This window comes from Falco punctatus, assembly GCF_963210335.1.
Source record: "Falco punctatus genome assembly, chromosome: 1".
NCBI lineage: Eukaryota > Metazoa > Chordata > Aves > Falconiformes > Falconidae > Falco > Falco punctatus.
The window spans coordinates 92,705,671-92,725,658 of record NC_137580.1 but is presented as its reverse complement, the minus strand read 5'-3'; the positions used below and the strand labels follow the sequence as shown (position 1 = coordinate 92,725,658).

Sequence of the window (19,988 nt, the reverse complement as noted above, 5' to 3'; positions counted from 1 at the left end):
GCTTTGTGGGGGCCACCCTGGTCTGGACCCCGTCTCCCCTGGGTGCCCCGGCCGTGGGGGGCAGGTGCTGGGGAGGGTCCTGGGAAGGGACCTGCTGCTGTCACCACTCCGTCACTGGCCCGGTGGAGCCACTAAGGGTGGGACCGCTGAGACGCTGGGTCGGGCACCGCGGGGCCGGTGTGGGGCATCCCTTAGGCTCCGAGCCGGGGCCGGTGCGGGGCACCTCGGGGCTCCGGACCGCGACCGGGGCCGGTGCGGGCGTCCCCGCGGCTGCGGATCGGGCCGGTGCGGAGCACCGTGGGGTACCGGGCTGGGGCCGGTGCGGACGTGCCGGGGCTCCGGATTGGGCGGGTGCGGGCGTCCCCGGGGCTGCGGGCCGGGGCCGGTGCGGACATGCCGGGGCTCCGTGCTGAGGCGGCTCCGGGCACCCGGGGCTGCGTGCCGAGGCACCGGGGCGGGGCGGCCGGTTGCCCCTCCCGCGGCGCGGGGCGGGCCGGGGCGGGCCGGGGTCGCGCTCACAGCGGCGGCGGCGGCGGCGGGGCCCGGTGCGGCGCGGCCGCCATGGACCTGCACATCCTGGAGCACCGGGTGCGGGTGCTGAGCCTGGCCCGCCGCGGGCTCTGGCTCTACACGCACCCGCTGCTCAAGCTGCTCTTCCTGCCCCAGCGCTGCAGGTACCGGCCTTCCTCCCCATCCTCCTCCTCCTCCCGTGCCCGGCACCGCTCCAGCTTCACCCCCAGCCCCATCCCGGTGCCCGACCCCGGGAGGCGCCGGCGTTGGGGTCGCCAGCACCGGTTTCTTCTTCAGGTGCAAGTTCTTCAGCCTGACGGAGACCCCCGAGGACTACACCATCATGCTGGACGAGGAGGGCTTCAAAGGTATGGTGTGGGGGGCTGCCGCCGTGCCCCGTGCCTCGCCGGGGGGGGGCGGCACCGCAGGCACGAGTTGTGCACGTTCTCAGCCCAGTGTGCTGGGCCTGGGCCGCAGGGAGCGAGTCGTGGCTTGTAGCGCGGTGGCTTCGCTACGTGCCCATCCCCGGGGCTCCCGGCCGTGCAGCTCCCGTCCCCTCGGCGCCTGCGCTGGGGATGTACCAGCTTGCCCGGCCGAGGCTCTCCCGGCGTGGCTGCTTCACCCTTATAACCCCCTCGCAGGCAGAGCTGCATCTCCGCCAGCTCATGGGACCGGGCTGCGGAGCCCATGGGATGGTCTGCGGGGGGCCCGGCACCAGCCCAAAGCCTGGCTGCTCGGGGCAGGTCCCTCCTGGGGTGCTCACGGGTGGCACCCTGGCTCCCAGCCTGCACAGGGTGCTGCTGCCAGACCTCCTGCCATCCTTCCCTTGGCCGCTTCTGTCATTCCCTTGGCCACTTTCATCTCTTGCCCCCGCCCGACGAGGGATGGGGCCAGCCGGTGCTTCGGCAGAGAGGGGCTGATTCTGCACCCCTTCCTGGGGGTGCTGCCTGGCAGCAGGGACCGGATTTTGGGGTGTCGTGGGGAGGTTTGAGACTTTCCAAGCTGGTTCCTCTCCCTGGGAGGTGTCATTCGGTGACGTCCCCGCTGCTGGTAACCTCACTTGCACCGTGCATCAGCCTCACCACCGGTCCTGCCGGGGTACCGGCCCAACGGGCTGTGCCGGAGGGTCCGGATCCTGTCCTGGCTTCCCACGCCCAAACCTTCCTGCTGAGGCCGCAGGAGCCGGCTGCAGCTTATCACCTTGGATGTGCCCCAAGGAGCAAGGGTCAGCGCTCCGGCCACGGGGCACTCGCCAGCCGGATCCAGCTCCCACCTCCCTGCCCGGCCCTTTGCTCTGGGAAGGGGCTGTGGGGCCAGGCTCTCCCCTCCCAGCACCAGAGCCGTTCCCCATGTATTGTTTTATTTTGGGGCCTGCAGACAAATATTCCTCAATCCCGAGGGGAGGGCGGGAAGTGCTGAACAATGGTCCTGTGAGCTGGCGGCCCCGCTGTGCAGTGTGTATCCCCCCCCCTCCCCGGGGCTGGGGGGCTGCCAGCATCCCCCTGCTGCAGGGCCAGGGAGAGGACCCCAAGGCAGAGGAGACCTGCACCCCATCTCTTTCCTTAGGGATCCGGATTAAGCCCTGGGGTGTGTGGCATGGGGAGGACAGGGTCCCCCTGATGTGTTCACAGCCTCACCCAGGGTGGTGTTGAAAAGCAATTAGGCAGTGAGCGCTGGGACGGGTCCCCATGTCCCTGTGTCCTGTGCCCCCCCCCAGTCCCAAAGCTCAGCCCTGGGCCGGAGCCGAGGCTGTTCTGGCGCTTCCTGCACAGGAACAGGCGCTGGAAACACCCGCCGAGGCCCTGGATCCGGCCCTGCTCCCGCCCTGCCCCAGCCACGGTTCGGGAGCAGGGTGCAGATCCCGTCCCTCGATGGGGTCCCCACCACCGTGCCCGACCCTCCCTGGGGTGACCTCCCCCCTGCCCCTGGGGCGATGAGTTTGCCTTCTCAGCTCGGCTGGGACACCGTGTACCCACCCAAGAGCTGGGTGCTTGTGCGGGGCTGTCTCCTACGGGTGCTGCCTCCCACCTTTGCCAGGTGGGGGGAGCGGTTTGGAGACCCCCTTGGGTGCCCAGCCCACCCTGTCCCTTCCAGGGAGTGCTGTGGGGTGGGGAAGGAGTTCTGGGGGGGAGGGTTGCCTGGATGAGTCCTGGGCACCCTGGCAGCACCAGCCCCTCTCCCGGCACAGGAGGGGACCAGCCAGCACACGGCCTCCCGGCCAACAAAAGCAGCTTTTTGGGAGGCAGCCCTGGCCCCCCGCCAGCCTGGGCTCAGCCCTTCCCTGCTGGGCTTGCACAGGGTGCTGGCCACCCCCAGGACGGTGGGGTGGCCCTCGCTTTATCCCCTCCGGTGCTCCGTGTTCCCCCCCTGCCTGAGCATCCCTGGTGCTGGGGGCTCCTGGGGGGCAGGGAACGAGCTGCGCAGCCCCAGGGCCCTGGCGGTGCTGGTTTTGGGGTACGGTGTACCCTGACACCCCCTCACACCCAGCCCGGGGTGCTGGCGTGGGGAGGAGAGCTGTGTCCTGGGTCTGGGGGGGGGGTCATAGCCTTGGCCCCCATGTCCCCACAGCCAAATTCTGATGCTGTCTCAGCGCATGCGTGGAGCGGCTGAGCTCTGTCTGGCTCGTTCCATTTGTGGATGGGACCAGTCTGCACTCCCAAACCAGCATCTCCAGCCCTGCACCTGGGGTTGATCCTGTCCTGGCTCTGCTGGGCCAGCTCAGCTCCCGAGGGACAGTGTGCCACGCGGTGCCCGAGCTGGCACAAGCTCTGCGGCACTGACGGGGCGTGTGGCACTGGCTGTGCCGAGCCCCAGCGAGCCTCGTGCCCCCGTCTCCCCTTATCCCTCACAGAGCTGCCGCCCTCCGAGTTCATGCAGGTGGCGGATTCGACGTGGCTGGTGCTCAGCGTTGTCTCCAACGGCCGGGCACCATCCGGCTGCCAGGCCACCGGTGTCACTAAGATTGCCAGGTCGGTCATCGCGCCGTTGGCCGAGCACCATGTCTCAGTGCTGATGCTCTCCACCTACCAGACCGACTTCATCCTGGTGAGCGCTGGGCGGCGACAGGGACGGTGGTGCCTGGTCCCACTGGGGTACCGGCTCCGGCGGAGCTGGGTGAGAACCCCACCGCCCCCAGATGGTAGTGGGGGGGGGGGCGGGGGCTGTGGGGCGGGGGGAGGGTGTCAGCCCTGATCCTGCACCCCTGGCCAGGTGCGGGAGCGGGACCTGCCAGTGGTGATCCACACGCTGGCAGGGGAGTTCGACATCTACAAGGAGGAGAGCGGTGAGTGCGTCCCCGTCACCTGTGACGATGTGAGCAACGGCTTCCTCAAGCCCAAGCCAGGTGAGCGATGCTGGGTCCCGTGTCCCCCAGGGCCACCCCATCCCTAAGGTCACCCGGTCCCCACCGAGGTGCTCCAGCTCCCACCGCTGGTACCCGCATCCTTGGGGACTCCCAGGGCCACCCCTCTGCACCCCGAGGGATGCCGGGCTGTGGCTGCGGTGGCCACAGGGTGGCACTGCGGTACTGTCCCCAGGCTGTCCCCACACTTGACGGGTGGCTCTCTCTCTCTGCCAGCTGCCAGCCCCACGCTGCACCCCGTGCAGAGCCCCCAGACCCGCTTCTGTGTCATGGCCGTGGCCCCCGACACGCTGCCTGCCATCGCCACCATGCTTATCGATGTCCTCTTCTACTCCCACAGGTGGGTCCCGGGGATGGGGGCTTAGTAGTGGCCCCTCGTCCGGTGCCACCTGAACTGCAGTGACATGTCTCCCCCTTGCTCCCAGGGGCTTTTCAAGCTCTGGGTGTATTTTGCAAACTGATTTTGCCCTGCCGAGCACGCTGTGGGGCTGCAGACACATCAGTGCTGTGGGTCCCGCTGCCGCCATGGGAGGTGGGAGACTGAGGTGACCCGGGGGACGAGCCCTCCATTGCAGCAAAGCCTGGGAAGGGGGGACTGCAGAACAGGAGAGGGTGGGTTTCGAAAGGCTGGTGGGAATGGCATCTAGGGAGAGGGGATGCTCCTGGCCAAGGACCTCCTGCGTCCCTCAGGATGGGGTCCCTTCTGGTGGGACCCTCCTGCTCTGGAGGCACTGCAGCATTTTGAGGATGCCCCAAAACCTGGTGTCACCCCTGTCCTGACTGTGGCCAGCACCTGCTGCCCCTGACCTGGTGGCTGTGCTAGTCACAGACCCTGCGAGTATCAGCTGCTCCTGGCCCTCCCTCTCCTCCCCCCAGCCGCCAGCTCACCCTGCAGCATCCCAACACGATGCTCAAAAACACCCAGTGCCACCACCAAGCCCTTCTCCCAGTTCTGGGAGTCATGACCCCTCCCTGCAGCTCTTTCCCCCTGCACCCTGCTCTGCAGCCCCCCAAGGGAAGCTGGCACCGGCAGCCAGGACCTCGACTCCATCACCTTCTTCTCCTTCTCCCTCATCGAGGGCTACATCTCCATCGTGATGGACGCCGAAACCCAGAAGCGGTAGGTGCCTAGGGATCTAGGGCTGTCCATCCCTGGGGCTGCGGGCTCAAGGAGGGAGGGGGGTTACACTCACCCTGCCCCCCCCTCAGGTTCCCCAGCGACCTGCTGCTGACCAGCTCGACAGGGGAGCTGTGGCGGATGGTGCGGATCGGCGGGCAGCCCCTCGGCTTCGGTGAGTGTGGCCATGGTGGCTCTGTGTGTGTCCCCTCCATGCCACCACCATCTGTCCTCCCCTACCCGGGGGGTGCTTCCAGGTGACGCTCTCCCTGCGTGTCCCCATGGCTGTGCCCCCTTGCCTCCCCAGACGAGTGTGGCATCGTGGCGCAGATCGCCGAGCCGCTGGCCGCTGCTGACATATCAGCGTATTACATCAGCACCTTCAACTTCGATCACGCCTTGGTGAGCCGCTGCCCTTCCCCGGGGACCTGCCACGGTGGAGTGTCCCCCTGGGGATGACACCCCCTCTGTCCCCCCCTGGCAGGTCCCTGAGGAGGGCATCGCCGAGGTCATCCAGCTGCTGCAGCAGCGTCAGGAGAGCAGCAGATAGTGGCTGGCTGTCCCCATGCCGGGCACGGTGGCACGGCGGGACTCCCCTTCCCCCCACCCCCGACTCCCCCCTCTATTCTTTATTTTTTAATTTTAAGGCTCCCCCTGGTGCAGGGCAGAGCCGGGTGCAGCGTCACTCCCTGCCTGCTGGGGACATGGTGGCTTCAGGGACCTGGTGGCCTTGTGGCAGTGGGACAGTGTCCTGTGGGAGGGGAGAGCGTTCCCCACCGTGCCACCCCACAGGCGAGGCCAAAGGGCCACCATCCTCTGTCTCCAGTCCTGCCTGCGCAGGGGTGGGGGGCTCGGGAGGAGAGTGGGTGTCCCTGGGGACCTGCTGGAGGAGGGGACGTGCTAGAGAGCAGTGATGTGCCACCGTGGTGTTGGGGGTGACAGCCCAGGGCTGGCAGGATGTGTCCCCACACCCTGTGTGTCCCCCCGTGGGTGAGGTCCCCTTGGGTGCGGGGTGGCTGTGATGCTCTGGGGCACCCCTGGACCAGCCCTGTGGAGGGGTGAAAGCATCCCCGGAGCTGGGCTTCCCCCTGGCACCCCAAAAATCTCCAAGGTGGGGGCAGCTGTGGTCCCTCCAGGGTGGCCCCCTGCCCCTGCCTGGGCTGTCGCCTATTGCTGGGGGACAAGAGTGAACCCCCAGTTCCTCCCAAGCTGTATTTTCACATAGGATTTTTATTGACTTATTAAAAACAATTATTTTTATTTCCATGTAGCCCCGGGGGGAGGGGCCCAGAGATGGTCCCCAGCGTGGTGGCACTGGGTGGGATGGGAGCGGCTGGGATGTGGCATTCCCAGTGTCCCTGCTGTAAGGTGACCGGAATGCGGCCAGCTCACCTGCCATGTATTTTGGGTGGAAAAAAGGGGCAAAGGCTGGACCTCCCCGCAAGTTACTGGCTGTGGGGAAACTGAGGCGCTGGGGGTCCCGCTCCCCCATTTCTGCCCTGTCCCTGCCCCATGCTTGGCTGCCTTTTGTGGTCTGGGGGGGAAACTGACACACAAAGGGCTGAACTTGACCCCAGCCCTGGGGATGCCCCTGCCATGCCCTCACCGCATCCCCCCATCCTCTCCCCTTGCCAGCAGCATGGCACCTCCTGGCTAAGCAGGGTGCACGGGGTGGTGGATGTCCCCTCTTTGGGGGGGGCTGTGACCCCTTTAGAGGCTGGGGCCATGTGGGTGGCTCCCCCAGCCCCTGGGTGCCCCGGGGGTCCATGCCTGGTCAATGAGCGAGATAGCGTGAGCGTGGCGGAAACCTCCTCAGTGCCTTTTCCCGCAGTGGGGGCAGCTCGGTGGGGCTGGGGCCAGCGCTGCTCCCATCCTGACCCCCACAGCCAGCCCCCCCCCTTCCCACACACCAAGCGGGAGCGTGCCCAGGTCCTGGCTGGGTCCTCCCCACGTCAGCTCCCACACGCTTGCAAGCCGTCAGGTTCCTGCAGCCTCTCTGGGCGCTTTCTTTCCTGTCTTGCTCTCTCGTCCAGAGTCATGAGACACCGGTGACGTGCGCCCAAGCGATGAAGAAATTGCAGCCGGCCCATGCGGTCACTGCCACTATTTTTGTCCCTGTTGGGTATTGCACAGTCGCCACCCGCTTTCCTCCAGTGGGGTGGCCACCACGGTGGCCTCCTCGGGACCCTGTGCAGATCCCTGGGAGGTGGCGGTGCCATGTGGAGGGGCTAGGGCTGCCTGCGGCCGTGGAGGGTCTGAGGTTGGGGGTGTTCTGCCCCTGTAGTCCTGACAGCCCACCCAGGGTGCTTGGGGTCCCACCATGGCACCACTCCTGCAGTCAGAGAGGGAGGGATGGGTTAATGGAAGGGTGGATGGACAGGTGGATGCATGGATGGATGGATGGGCAGTGGGGGGGTGTATGGATGGACAAGTGGATGGGCAGACAGTTGGATGGATGGATGGTTGGTTGATTCGTTGTGTGGGTGATAGCTGGATAGATGGGTTGATGGACAGGTGGAGGGATGGATGGGTGGATGGGCAGATGGGTAGGTAGATGGAGGGATGGACAGGTGGACATACGGACAGATAGCTAACAGACTGTCTAGACAGGTGGACGGACAAACTACTTCAAACAGATCGGCAGAGAGGAGGTCCTTGTGGTTTCTCCACCCCTACAGGACTGCCCTGGGCACAGCCCTGCCCACCCTGGCCCCACCACACCCAGCCCAGCCATCACCTCTGCCAGAGGACACCCGGAGGAGGAAGGAGGAGGAGGAGGCAGTTGGTGGAGGAAGCAGCGCCGGCCCCTCTGTGGCAGCAGGGAGTCACCTAATTTGGGGAAAAGAAAACATTTCTTCTTCTGGAAGTGAGTCATGGCTGCGCTCTTCTGCCCCAGAGATGTTATGTCTGGGTCGTCCCTCTGTGCCACTACCAAACCCTCTGAATGTGCAAATTTGGTGTGGGGTGGCTCGCACCAGCAATTTTTGATGGTCACCAAAATCAACCAGACTGCAATACATCTCAGAAAGCTGGTAAAACGTATTTGGTTTTATGGGATGGAAAAAGCCCCCGTTGGTGCCAGGCTCTATCCGCTGGGAGAGGGGAGCTGAGGGGTGGCAAAGGGGTTTGTACTGGGTGCTGCCAGCAGCACTGGGGTGGTGCAGGACCCGTGGCAATGCCAGCGGGGGCTTGCAAGCCGGGCTCTCCCATGGCGGTATTGCATAAGCCTGACGCAGCAGCAAGGGCAGCGTTGCCTGCACCGCTGCCTGCACCAGGCTTCCGCTGCCCGCAGCCCCTGTGCCCTTGGGCAACACCCAGCGCCCTGCGCGGGTCCGGGCACGGCCACTGGGCACCGGGCAACTGCCCTTCCTCCCCGGAGGTACCCGTGGGTGCTGCCGGGCAGAGGGGCTGAGCCGTGCTGCCCTGCGTCCCCCACTGGTTCAGCACCCAAATTCATCACCCAGAAGGGTGGGTGGGTGCCAGCAGGTGGATGGGCAGACAGAGCATCCTCCAGAGCATCATCCAGACTGAGCGCTGGGGCTGGGCGCAGTCCCCAGCTGTGCCGGGATGCTCTGTACTTCCCGAGGTTCCGCCTCCCTCCTTCCCGGGACAGATTTTCAGCTCACACAGGTGAACTTGGGATGCAAAGCCCCTATGATGGGACACAGGTGTCCCCCCATGGCTGACATCCCTGTCCACTGATACCAGCTCTGCTACTGCCTCTGTCACTGCCCTCTTTTGCATTTGGGTTTCGGGACAGCTGAGGCTGTTTTCGGTTCAACCAGCCCTTTGGGTGCCAAGCAGTGAAACCAGGGTGACTCAAAGCCGCCCTTTTCCAAGAAGCCAGGTCATGGAGGTCCAGCGGCACCGGCGCGGCCAGATCTGGGATGAGCCGTGGGACCGCGGGCTCCCAGGGCTGGACCCACCAGGACTCCCTCGAGGAACTGAATCGAAGAACAACCCCATGGGCTGGCCAGCATCATTTCCTCCCGCTGGGGCAGCTCACCCCGCTCATTGGCCCCAGGGCACAGCTTCACTTCTTGCTGGCTTTCCGTTGGGTCTGGGTGCCTCCTTCGGAGGTGGGGGCGAAAGGGTGCACTTTAAAAGCCCAGCTTCCCCATCGCCGAGCAGTTAAGGAAGTTGCTTGTGCGCCCAGCGCTGAAGCACCCTGCCCCGGCCATGCGGTGCGACCGGCGGCCCTTGGGTGTACTGGCAGGTAGGTGGCCGCCGGCATCCCACAACTACCCTCTTGCTCGTGCGTTGGCCGCACCGCGCCGCTGGGAGCCGTGGGATGGAGCATGGCAGCAGGGCCCACATGGGGGTTGACTCAGCGTGCCGTGGCAGATGTTGTCGCTGAGGCTGTCCCCCCCCCTCTCCGTGCCATGGCGGTGTCACCTCTGAAAGGCACTGGCAGGGGATGGGGACATTCCCTGAGGCTGTGGCACGTGGGACAGGGAGTGCCAGGGATGAGCACCCCACGGGTGCTCCCTTCCTCCCCAGGGGAAGAGGGATGCTGGGAGGGGGTGAGTAGGAGGGGGCATGCTTTGGGGTCGGTTCGGGGACTGATGGAAGAGGGTCAGGGCTCAGCTTGCTTTGACCCTGCAAGAACAGCTCGGTCAGATGCTTGGTGCAGGTCCAGCGCCGCATCCATAGCCGCCACCAGCACAGGCTGGGACAGCATCCAGCCTGAGCTGAGGGGCTGGATCTGGGACTGTCACCGCTGTGCCCTCCTTTGCGGTGGCCCATGCTGACAGGGGGAGCTGCTAGGTCAACCCCCGTGGCTGGGCTGCCCTCCCTGGCTGCTCCATGGCATCCTCCTCCTCCTCCTCCTCCTTGCCAGGTCCCCAGCAAGCTTTTGGCAAAGGGGCTGGCTTGTCCCTGTGGCAGGACTGGGGACTTTGGCACAGGGGACACGTGCCCAGCACATGCCGTTCTTGCCTCCAGTCCTGATGCCAGGGTGATGGAGCTGTCACTATGGCAGGGGGCTGGTGAGCTTGTGCCATTCCGGAGCGGAGAAGCGGCTGCCTCCCTGCATCCAGCAATGCCCCAATGTCCCCCATCTCCCTCCTCTTCCTCCCCAGCTGTCACCAAAGGGCTCTTCATCCTCTGGGCAGTACCAAGCCAGGGGGGACGGCCCCTGCAGCCCCCCACCCTGCAGCAGATCCAGGCACTGGTGAGGCACATGGCCGAGGATGCACAGGAGCTTTTCACCTTCTACGTGAGTCTCCTTCCTCGGGGTGAGGGGTTGCTCCTGTTCCCTCCGTGGGGGGACACAGGGCTGGGGCTGGTGGGGGTGGAAAGGGGTGGTGTCCCTGTGCTGCTCCTGTCCCATGTCTCTGACCTTTCCCCCCATCCCTGGGCAGGAGAAGGACCAGCACCTGGCCATCAACAATCTCTGCCGCACCAAGCGCCCTCCCGAGTGGCTGAGGGGACCGGTGCCGGGGCCCAGGGGGCTGCAGAGGCTGCGGGGCACCATGACCCGCATGGCCCAGGCACTGCAGGACATCACCCGACACCAGCGTGACCTCAACCCCCCTGATGCCGAAATCCTTCGCCGCTTGGCCAGCACCCACCTGAAGGTGCGAGGGCTCCTCAGCAACCTGGATGGGCTCTTCCCAGCCCCCAGCCCCCGGCCCAGTCCCCGGCCTCCACCCAGCCCCACAGCACCCACTAAAGTCTTCCGACAGAAGCTGGAGGGATGCCGGATCCTCTGGAGCTATGCCCACTTCATGGCCAAGCTCAATGCCCAGCTGGAGGCCAGGAGTCGTCGAGCGCAGCGGGAGAAGCGGAGATGGCAGCGGGGCTCGTGGCTGCCCGCACGCTCCTAGTACAGCCCCGCCGTCACCAGAGTGGTCCTCGTCCCTGTCTCCATCTCCATCCCATCAGCATCTCCATCTCCATCCCCATCTCCACCCCATCCCTGTCCCTGGGTTGGAGACTCGCCGGCTGGCCAGGATGGACCACGGAGACCCTCTGAGCTTGCACGGGTGAGGTCACAAGTGCACTCGAAGTGTGTCCCATCACTTCGGCTTGCCGTGGGGACCAGGCTGTCCCCATGCCACCACTTGGCTGCAGGACAGCCCCACCATGCTCCTGCCAGCTCCCCCACCTCCTGCCCCACATCCCGGTAGCCCCGGTGCCACGGAGAGCAGTGCACTCAGGTGTCCCCCGGGTGCCCAGCGCTGCGGGATGGAGCCGTCCCTTGTCACCAAGCCCTGCTGGATTTTCCAGTGATTCAATGGGTCCGGTGACCCAGCCTGACTAAGAGCCGCTCACCCAGCACCCGCTGCGCTGCCGGCAGGGTGCGGCCCGGCCCACGGAGAGCACTGCTGGCACCCGCAAGTGTCACCAGCTTTGTCACCCCCTGCCTGCCTGTCCCTGCCTGCCCTACACTGGGTTTGCTGGCCCCAGAGCGCATCTGGGAGCAGCATCCTGTGAGCTCGGTATCCCCGTGAGCTTAGTGTCCCCACGAGCTCGGTGTCCCCATAAGCTCAGTGTCCGCATAAGCTTGGTGTGCCTACCAGCTTGGTGTCCCTACACACTCACTGTCCTCGTGTGCTTGGTGTCCCTATAAGCTCAGTGTCCCCACAAACCCAATGTCCCTGTGCTCATCCTACACGCTCAGTGTCCTCAAGCCCTCAGCATCTCTGTGTTCGTTCCTGTGCTCCAGCGTCCACCTGTGCTTGGTGTCCCTACGCTTGTCCCTGTGCTCATTCAGGCACACCTGGTGACCCCGTGCTCTTGGTGTCCCCATGCTCTCAGCACCCCCGTGTCCTCAGGGATCCCACACTCATCCCTCTGTGCTCAGTGTCCCTGTACCCTCGGTGTCCCCCACATCCCCGAGCCCCTCGGGCCGTGCCACCGCAGCCCTGCCGGGCAGGGGCTCAGCTCTGGCCACCACACTGTGATGGTGGGTGGTGGCACCCACCCCCTCCCCACTAATTTATACATTAATATTTGTGTGGTTATTGTATTTATTGAATCTTGGGGTTAATTTAATAAGTCCCTGCAGTGGGAAGTAGTATTTAACGACATGTTTTTAATATATAAATATCTATTTTTATGATAACTTTTTTGTATCATGTTAAACTATGAATGTAACGAGGTTTTATTTATGAATATCAATATTTTTTGGTACTGTGAGAAGGGCAGTGCCCACCGTGGACTCGTGGGCCCCCCATATTTTTGTATAACGGCAGAAGGAAATAAAGTGCTGACCTCGGCCCACGGGCCGCTGAGCGGTGGTGTCCCTGTGTCCCTGTGTCCAGTGTCCGTGGGCAGAGAGGGGCTGTGCGCTGGTGGCCAGGCTGTGCTCGTTGTCCTCGCCAAGGCACATGTCACGGCATGGGACAGGACCTGGCCTGGTGTGGCACACAGTGTGGCATGGCATGTGGCACGTGGCATGGCGCAGAATGTAGCACAGCACAGTGGCACATGGTGGGACGTGACGCGTGGCACGGCACAGGACATGGCACACCAGTGTAGGACATGGCGCAGCCGTGGCTCATGGCATGCAACATGGCATCCCATGGCACCACCAGGCACGTGCCATGCTGTGGTGTGGCACAACACCACCAGGCACCACATGCCACATGTCACACAACCCTGTGTGGCCAGCCACCTGGCACAGCCACCAGCACAGGCCAGGCCATCGCTGCAGCCAAGCCAAAGCGCCACATCCTTGCCGCCTGGCTGGGGCCACCGTGGGGACCCGGCCACCCTGCTGCCACTGGTCCCGCTGAGTCAAAAATCCTAAGACCTGGTCATGTGGCACCAGGGAGTCACTTGTTCCCCACCGTGTGCCGGTGCCCGCCGGGCTGCCTGGCACTGCCACTGGCACCGCTGCCTGAGTCAGTCGTGGGGAGCATCGCTGCCGGGACGGCCACTGCCGCGCTGGCACCCGCTGCCATTTGGGAACAGTCGGGGTGGGGACGATGTCACCATGAAGAAGCCCGGGCCGGCTTGCTGTGCTGTGGGTGACCGTGCCACTGCCTACCGGCTGCTGTCCCCTGCCAAGCCACCCACCCGGCTCGGAAGAGGAGGCAGCTTGCATGGGCTGCGGAGGGGAGGGCGCAGGTACGTGACACCCCCCACCCCCGGGCCTGGTGTGGAGGGGTGGGGGGACCCCTAACCAGGGGATGCACCCTGGGCTGAGTGTCACCATAGGGATGCTGGCAGCCCCTGTGTCCCTGTGGGGCCAGGCTCCCTCCTTGCAGGGCCACCCAGGGGGAACCCCACTGCCCACCCCATGCTTCTGCCCCCGGGAAAAGCCACCCCACGGTGGAGACATCCCTTGGCCATGGTCCCCAAGGGCCACGGTCCCCAAGGGCACTGCTCACGCTGCCATGGCCACAGGGCTCTACCACCTGGCTGGGCTGGAAAGCAGCAGCATGCCTGCCTGTGGGGTGACACCCATGGGGTGACACTGATGGGGTGACACCAGTGGGATGGCACCAGTGGGGCACAGGGGCAGCAGGGAGGCAGCCCCGGGCAGGGAAACATCATGAGTCAAAGGGGAATTCAGTTCCTGCCGTTATTCAGTCTTGGGGTTCCCCGGCGTGGGGGCACCAGCCTTACTCACCCCTTCCTCAGCCCCTCCAACCCTGCCACAGCCCCCCCCGGCCAGCCCCAAATCTGGGGGACCCCCCGGGGGCTGCAGTGATGGTGAAATCTTGATGTGTGCCCCTGCATGGGGACAGCATGGGACAGGGACCCGGAGGGGACTTGGGGATGGGGACTGGGGGGGGAAGGGTGGGCAATGCTGGGGGGGGGGGCAATGCTAGGATGGGGATGAGGCAGTTCTAGGATGGGGCGGTGGGGGTAGTTATGGGGTTGGGATGGGGTGGGGAGGGACAATTATGGGATGGGGCAGGAGGGGGCAGTACTGGGATGGGGAGAGGACAGGTCTGGGACGGGGCCAGGGATGGGGATGGGGGGGCAGTTCTGGGATGGGGATGGGGCGGTTCTGGGTGGGGATGGGCCGGGAGGGGGGCAATTATGGGATGGGGAGTAGATAGTTCTGGGCTGGGGCAGCAGGGGGCAGCATGGGGACAGGGATGGGGCGGGGGGCTGAGGCTGGGCCGGGGGCAGGTACGGGATGGGATGGGGCAGAGGGGACAGGTACAGGTTGGGATGGGGCAGAGGGGACAGGGGCAGGGGAGCAGAGCAGCAGCATGGCAGCAGTGGACTTGGGACACCCTGGGTTTGTCCCCTTGTCCCTGGCCAGGCTGGTGGTGGGGACAGCAGGGACAGCAGGCAGCAGTGTCTGGCCAGGTAGGGCTGCTGTTTCCTGCCCAACTGCCCCCAGCTCTGCTCCTGGGATCCCCAAACTGGGGACACTCCAGGGACACCCCACAGGGCCCTGACCCCGCAGCCCCTTGCCCCATCCTCCCATGAGGAGGGCTGCCTCCCCCCACCAACCAGCCCCTTCCCGCTCCCTCCTTGGGACCTACCAGGACCCCCACCCATGTCACCATCTGGCCATGCTCCTGCATCGCACCTTTCCTGCTGCCCAGCTCCACAGGGCATCAGTGCAGGATCCACGTGGGGATGTTCCTGCTATCAAAATGATCGGGAAAGGGACTTTCCTGGGCATCTCCCATCCCCTGCATCTCTCCCATCCAGCCTGTGCAGATCAGAGATCCAGGTGTTCCTGCTGGAGCATCCTCCCCTGCCCCTTTCTATCTCCTCCTAGAAAGTTTATTATAAATGAAACCCCAAAGCCCTGCCCAGCTCTGGGACACTGACCTGGCCGTGGCAGCCCTGGGCTGAGCTGCTGCTGGGAAATTCAGGAAAAGGGCAGAAAACAGCAAAACTGCAGCAATCCCTGCACACAAGCCCTCCCTGAGGACGGTCCCTAGTGCTATTAAGAAATATCAATTCCTCAGCTAATTAAGTGCTGTCAGGCCACCAGATACCCATCAATATGTGATGAGCTGCTCAGTGCACCCTGATAAAACCAGGTGTGAGGTTGCAGGGGGGTGAGGTGGGGCTTGTCCTCCCTCCACAGTCCCCTCACTCCCCATCCAGCTCACTGCCTGGCATCCCAGTAAGGCCAGAATGAGCTGAACTGGGCTTTGGCTGCTGGGGTATCAATGCCACCTGGCTAACCATGTTGGTCCCCAGGTTCATGAATGGGGAAACTGAGGCAGGCAGCTATGTGAGCAACCTCCCCCCTGCTCCAGCACAGGGGGGGTCCTTGTGTCCCCCCCCTTGAGGTGTCACCCACTGCCACGGGGGATGGCGGGGTCATGGCAGCTCTTGCATCACCTTTCCTCAATTGTCACCCCAGCAGGTTCACGCTGCCAGTGCAACCAGGGCACAAACTTGCTAAACCTGATTAAACGTTCCAGCTCGGCCATGCCCCTGGTGACTAAAAAATATATACAAGAAAAACAAAAACCCCTTTAACCTGTCTTTCACCCAAATTGGGGAGCGAACAGCCTCACAGCATCCTGGTCCCACAGGACCCCCACAAGAGGCTGACCCCCTGCCCGGGTGTTTGCTCCCACACTGAATTTAGCACCTTGCCAACCAGCCCAGCACCCTCCTGCCTGCGCCAGGCAGGGGACAGCCCCGCCGATGGAAGGGTTAACGCTGGGGGGCTGGTCCAGCCTCTCCCTGCTGGGTGGGTTTGTCCTTTTTCCTAGAGAAAACCCACCCTTCCAATATTTTCACCCAAAGGGATGAGCCACCGGCAGGCCACTGATGCCACCGCATCCATCCCACCGTGACCGGGGGTCTCCTGCCCCTTGGGGGACCCCACTACTGCCTCCTCACACCTTTTATCTCTCCCTCCCCCCCCAAAAAAAAATCAAAATCATATTCTACACACACACTCCCACCCTTATTTTATTGACTACTCCAGCAGCCAGTGGGGAAGCCCCAGCACGGGGAAGGGGACCCGGGGGTGAAAGTGCTTGTGGCTCCATGAGTCACGGTGCCGTGCGCTTGCCATCGCGCCTCGACGCCACCGCCGTCACCCGCCGCCCCCCGCGATGCCCCCAAACCCCACGTGCAGCTGCTCGCCTCCCTGGGGGGGGGGGCTTTAATGCATATTGCCCCCCTTCCTTTCCCACCCACTTCCCCAGCACCTCCCCGACCCTGTATGTGAAAAAAACACAAAACCCACAATCCCGGTGACATCAACTTATCAGAAGTTTATTTCTAAGAATCATTCAGGATTTCCAAAGCCCTCAACTTCCTGATTTCCAGTTTCAATAGAACTAACGATAGTGGTGCTGCTCCCCCCACGTCCCCCCCCCTCCTCCCCTTTCTTACAACACAGGCTGGCTGCCGGACCGGTATATAAACCCCGAGAAGTCCCCCAGTATGAACATGAATTTCTGAAAACTTCCTCTGCCAACACCAATCTCTATTAAGTTGCTCCCGGGACGCGGCTCACAATGAAGTTCGTGCCGGCAGGTAAAAAAAAAAAAAATCAACTTTGGGGAAATTATTTCCCTTTCTCCCCCTTCTTTTCCTCCTCCCCACCCACCCCCCCCGTTTTCCTGGTGATGCTCGGGCACAGGCGGGTCCCGGTTCGCTGCCGCCGCCAGAGCTGGAGCGAGGGCTCCCGCCGCGCTGCATTCCCCATGGGATGAGCATCTCTGGGAATTGGCAGCAGGGAGTCAAGCGCGGCGCTGGCGCGGTGCAACCAACATCTGGACACTTATATAACTGGATATGTTTCCAAAAAAAAAAAAAAAAAAAAAAAAAAGCGGGAGGGGTGGTTAATTTTTTGGGCTTTTTTGGCTTTTTTTAATATTCCCCCCCCCCCGGCTTTTTCTTCTTCTGGGTCTTTTAATGCTGTGAGCTGCCACTGGGTTGGGAGCACTGGAGGGATGAGGAGGCTGCCAAGTGCAGGAAGGGGGGCTGGAGGGAGCGGACAGTGCTGCGGGGTCCTATGGAGCAGCACCCCCCCGGGACCCCCCACCCATGCAGCCCCTGGCACATGTGGGTGCTGAGCCTCGCTCTGCCCAGCTGTGAAATGGGCAGAAGGTGGTGGCCGGGGCGGGGGGTCAGCAGCAAGAGGGGCTTGGGGTGGGGTAGGGGTCAGGGCATCTGCATCCCATGGGAGCACCCAGGGCCCCAGGGGTGCGGGGAGGAAGGGTCCCCCCCGTACTGCGCAGGAGGGGAGCGGCAGCGGGTCAGGGATTGCAACACGCCCAGGTAAGTCCTTTCCCACCTGGGCAGGGTAAATAAAGCAAAGCTTGGGTTACCCAGCACGGCGGCGTGTCAGAAGCGCTGACAAGTGTGGGCGCGTGTCCTGGCCTGGGGGCTTTGCCTGGCAGCCCCCCCGCGGCATTGCATGGGGCTCCCACCCTGCCGGGGTGCTGCCAGCGGGCTCCCAGGGCAGCCGGCGGCGGGGACCCCCGGGGTCCCCTGTCCCCAGGATGCAGAGCACAGCTCCAGAGGCACTGTGGCCTTCCCGACACAGCATGCTGGTCTGGGGGGGTCCTCAGGGATGGGGGGTTGGAGCACCCTGCTCTCACCCTGCCAGCAGGAGGGAGACGCCGGGGTGACCCAGCTGCCGGTGGCTCAAGGGTCCCCTTGTTCCGCATCCAGGCATTTTCCTGGCCGGCGTCTCTGGCAGCTGCCGTGTCTCTCCCCGGGGTTCCTCGGTGCTGCGCCCACCGTGCAGACAGGGAAACTGAGGCAGGCGGCAGGGCCAGAGGCGGGGGGATGCCAAAGGCAGGTTTCCTTGCGGGCGCCCCCGCTGAGTCAGCCGGGGCCGGGGTGGGGCCTTGCTCCCAGCACCCGGCCAAGGATAACGGAGGGGAAAGCGCTTTGCATATTTGATTAAACCCGACAGGTCGTCACCGGGCCAGTTGCGAAATGTGGGAATGCCGCGGGGTGCCCCGCCGGCAAGGGAGGCGGGGGAGCGCCTGCCGGCAGGCAGGTGAGGGGGACAGCAGCGGATGGGACCCTCGGCACGGCGAAGCGGGGGACCGGGGGCTGCCGGTGGAACTGGACCCCTAGCCGAGCAGGGTGGGGGGCACCCCTGGGGGATGCTCTGCATCATGGAGGCACCAGCAGCGGCACGGTCCCCACGGACCAGCGCCGTCTGGGTCCCCACCGTGACGCTCACCTCTCTCCCCGCACAGGCGTTGTGCCCTTCGTGGCCCTGCTCCTGCTGCAGCGGCGGCCGGTGGCTGGTCGGGCGCTGCTGGTCACCGGCCCCGGCTGCCCCGGTCACGGCTTGTGCCGCTCCAATGTCCAGGAGCAGACCCGCAGGCAGGTCGCGCTGCTCAATGCCACCGCCCAGGACCTCTTCAGCCTCTACGTAAGTGGCACTCAGGGACAGCCAGCACCTCCAGGGGTGTTTGCTCCATCAAGTGCATGAAGAGGGAGGGCTGGGGATGCCACGGGGAGAGCGGCAGAAGGTGGCTGGGGACGGCGGCAGGGGGACAGGGGACGTGGGAGTGACGCTTGCCTCTCCTCCCAGCTGAAGTGCCAGGGAGAGCCGTTCAGCAGTGAGACCGAAAAGCTCTGCAACCCCAGCAGCATCTTCTTCCCTGCTTTCCGTGTCAACCGGACGAGTGAGAGGAAGGAGGTCATGGTGGCCATGTACAAGCTCTTCGCTTTCCTCAACGCCTCACTGGGGAACATCACACGCGACCAGGAGGAGCTCAACCCCACAGCCAAGGAACTCCTTGACCGGCTCCACAACACCACCAAGACCACCCGGGGCCTCATCTCCAACCTCACCTGCCTCCTCTGCAAGAACTACAACGTCTTCCAGGTGGACGTCAGCTACGGGGAGAGCTCCAAGGGCAAGAGCGCCTTCAAGAAGAAGCAGCAGGGCTGCCAGGTGCTCAGGAAGTACGTGCAGGTCATCGCCCAGGCAGCTCGCATCCTCCTACCTCATCTCAGCCCCCCATGAGCGCCTACCCCGGCTCCTCCGCCTCCCCCTCACCAGCCATCCCCCCACGGCTGCCTCCTGAACTCCCACCTTCCTATTTATTAACCCGGACCCTGCGCTGGCCCTGTCTGCCCTTGTGGGGTGAACGTTGCCGCCCAGTGTGTCCTGGGTAGAGCAGAACCGGGGCCAGCATCCAGCAGGACAAGGTGGCGCATCCCTGAGGTGATGCCGGGGCACGGGCTGGTCCCGGGATGTGCCTCGGCCGTCCCTGTGCTCCCATGGGGTGTGGGGAGCTGCGGGTGCTGCAAGGGGCTGGTGGTGGGGCTGGACTCTGTCCCCCATGGCCGGTCTCCATCATGGAGAGCAATGTGACGGACATCCTTGAGCATCGTCCGAAAGCCTCTGCTTCCCTGGGAAAAGGATCGCGATGAAGGACGCCGGGATGCTACGGCTGGGTGGGGCATGGGGCACAGGGACACGCTCCCCCTGCACATTTTGAGGCTTGGCTCCCCCACAAGGAGCCGAACTGAGGGTACTGGGGTGGCCATGGTGGTTGGGGCTGGGTCCCACCACCTTGGATAAGGCCATCTGCTGGGGACAGAGCTGGTGGCTGCCCCACCAGGGACCATCATCCCCCCGTGCAGGCACAGTGGGGCATCCGTCCCTCCCCTTTGGAAAAGTGCTTTTCCCATGGGAATGGCTCTGAATGTATTAGTGGCCAAGGGCTACGCTTTGCATGGCTGAATGCGGCCCTGGCGTGGGGACGCAGGGACGTGGGGACTTGGGGATGGGCCCCAGGCTCATAGCAGGAGGCGCTGGCTCGCTCCTGGCACCAGAGCGGGCTGTGAGGGTTATTTATTGCCTCGGTGGAAAGCCCAGCACGCACTGAATGCTCTGACCTGACTTTTAATAATGTTATTAATAATAATTATTAATAATAATTAATAATAAGATTTGTGGTAATATATATATAGAGAGAGTTCTATTTAATATTTATTTTTTTATACTTCTTTCCCCCCCTTTTTTTTAATTAAACCAACAGAAACAGACTGTATTCGGCTTCTCTTTGCTGGGTTCCCTTCGTGCTTGCCCTCAAACATCTCTGCTTCTCCCCTGAAACACATTTGGGGCTGCCT

At 63.9% G+C, this 19,988-nt stretch overlaps 3 protein-coding genes and 1 long non-coding RNA gene across 8 annotated transcripts; 3 read left to right on the top strand and 1 right to left on the bottom strand.

Annotated features, from left to right (window-relative positions):
* The first annotated feature begins 3 nt into the window (after positions 1 to 3).
* On the top strand, positions 4 to 5,670 carry CASTOR1 (cytosolic arginine sensor for mTORC1 subunit 1). 2 transcript variants are annotated; one of them, XM_080366455.1, is made up of 9 exons: positions 4 to 674; positions 808 to 878; positions 3,362 to 3,555; positions 3,721 to 3,853; positions 4,088 to 4,211; positions 4,878 to 4,991; positions 5,081 to 5,163; positions 5,296 to 5,390; positions 5,473 to 5,670. In XM_080366455.1, exons 1-9 carry the CDS (start codon positions 394 to 396, stop codon positions 5,536 to 5,538), a joined length of 1,161 nt encoding a protein of 386 aa, XP_080222581.1. In that variant the 5' UTR covers positions 4 to 393; the 3' UTR covers positions 5,539 to 5,670. The 2 variants fall into 2 exon arrangements, with proteins under 2 accessions (XP_080222581.1, XP_080222582.1); XM_080366456.1 differs by having other exon boundaries at positions 4,850 to 4,991; positions 5,473 to 5,606.
* Positions 5,671 to 5,899: 229 nt separating this feature from the next.
* Positions 5,900 to 12,226, top strand: OSM (oncostatin M). 3 transcript variants are annotated; one of them, XM_080366515.1, is made up of 4 exons: positions 5,900 to 7,854; positions 10,070 to 10,206; positions 10,352 to 10,567; positions 10,676 to 12,226. In XM_080366515.1, the coding sequence occupies exons 1-4, from the start codon at positions 7,551 to 7,553 to the stop codon at positions 10,814 to 10,816; spliced, it is 798 nt and encodes a 265-aa protein (XP_080222641.1). In that variant the 5' UTR covers positions 5,900 to 7,550; the 3' UTR covers positions 10,817 to 12,226. The 3 variants fall into 3 exon arrangements, with proteins under 3 accessions (XP_080222641.1, XP_080222640.1, XP_080222642.1); XM_080366516.1 differs by adding an exon at positions 8,829 to 9,204 and having other exon boundaries at positions 7,749 to 7,854; positions 10,352 to 12,226; XM_080366514.1 differs by having other exon boundaries at positions 10,352 to 12,226.
* Positions 12,227 to 13,914: 1,688 nt separating this feature from the next.
* Positions 13,915 to 19,906, top strand: LIF (LIF interleukin 6 family cytokine). Of its 2 annotated transcripts, none has more exons than XM_080366561.1 (3): positions 13,915 to 16,412; positions 18,095 to 18,273; positions 18,436 to 19,906. In XM_080366561.1, exons 1-3 carry the CDS (start codon positions 16,394 to 16,396, stop codon positions 18,871 to 18,873), a joined length of 636 nt encoding a protein of 211 aa, XP_080222687.1. In that variant the 5' UTR covers positions 13,915 to 16,393; the 3' UTR covers positions 18,874 to 19,906. The 2 variants fall into 2 exon arrangements, with proteins under 2 accessions (XP_080222687.1, XP_080222686.1); XM_080366560.1 differs by lacking the exon at positions 13,915 to 16,412 and adding an exon at positions 16,681 to 17,889.
* On the bottom strand, positions 16,122 to 17,623 carry LOC308054221. The gene is made up of 2 exons (XR_013924041.1): positions 17,483 to 17,623; positions 16,122 to 16,667 (listed from the first exon to the last, which is right to left on the bottom strand). It is a non-coding gene; the product is annotated as an uncharacterized lncRNA (long non-coding RNA).
* Positions 19,907 to 19,988: the final 82 nt, after the last annotated feature.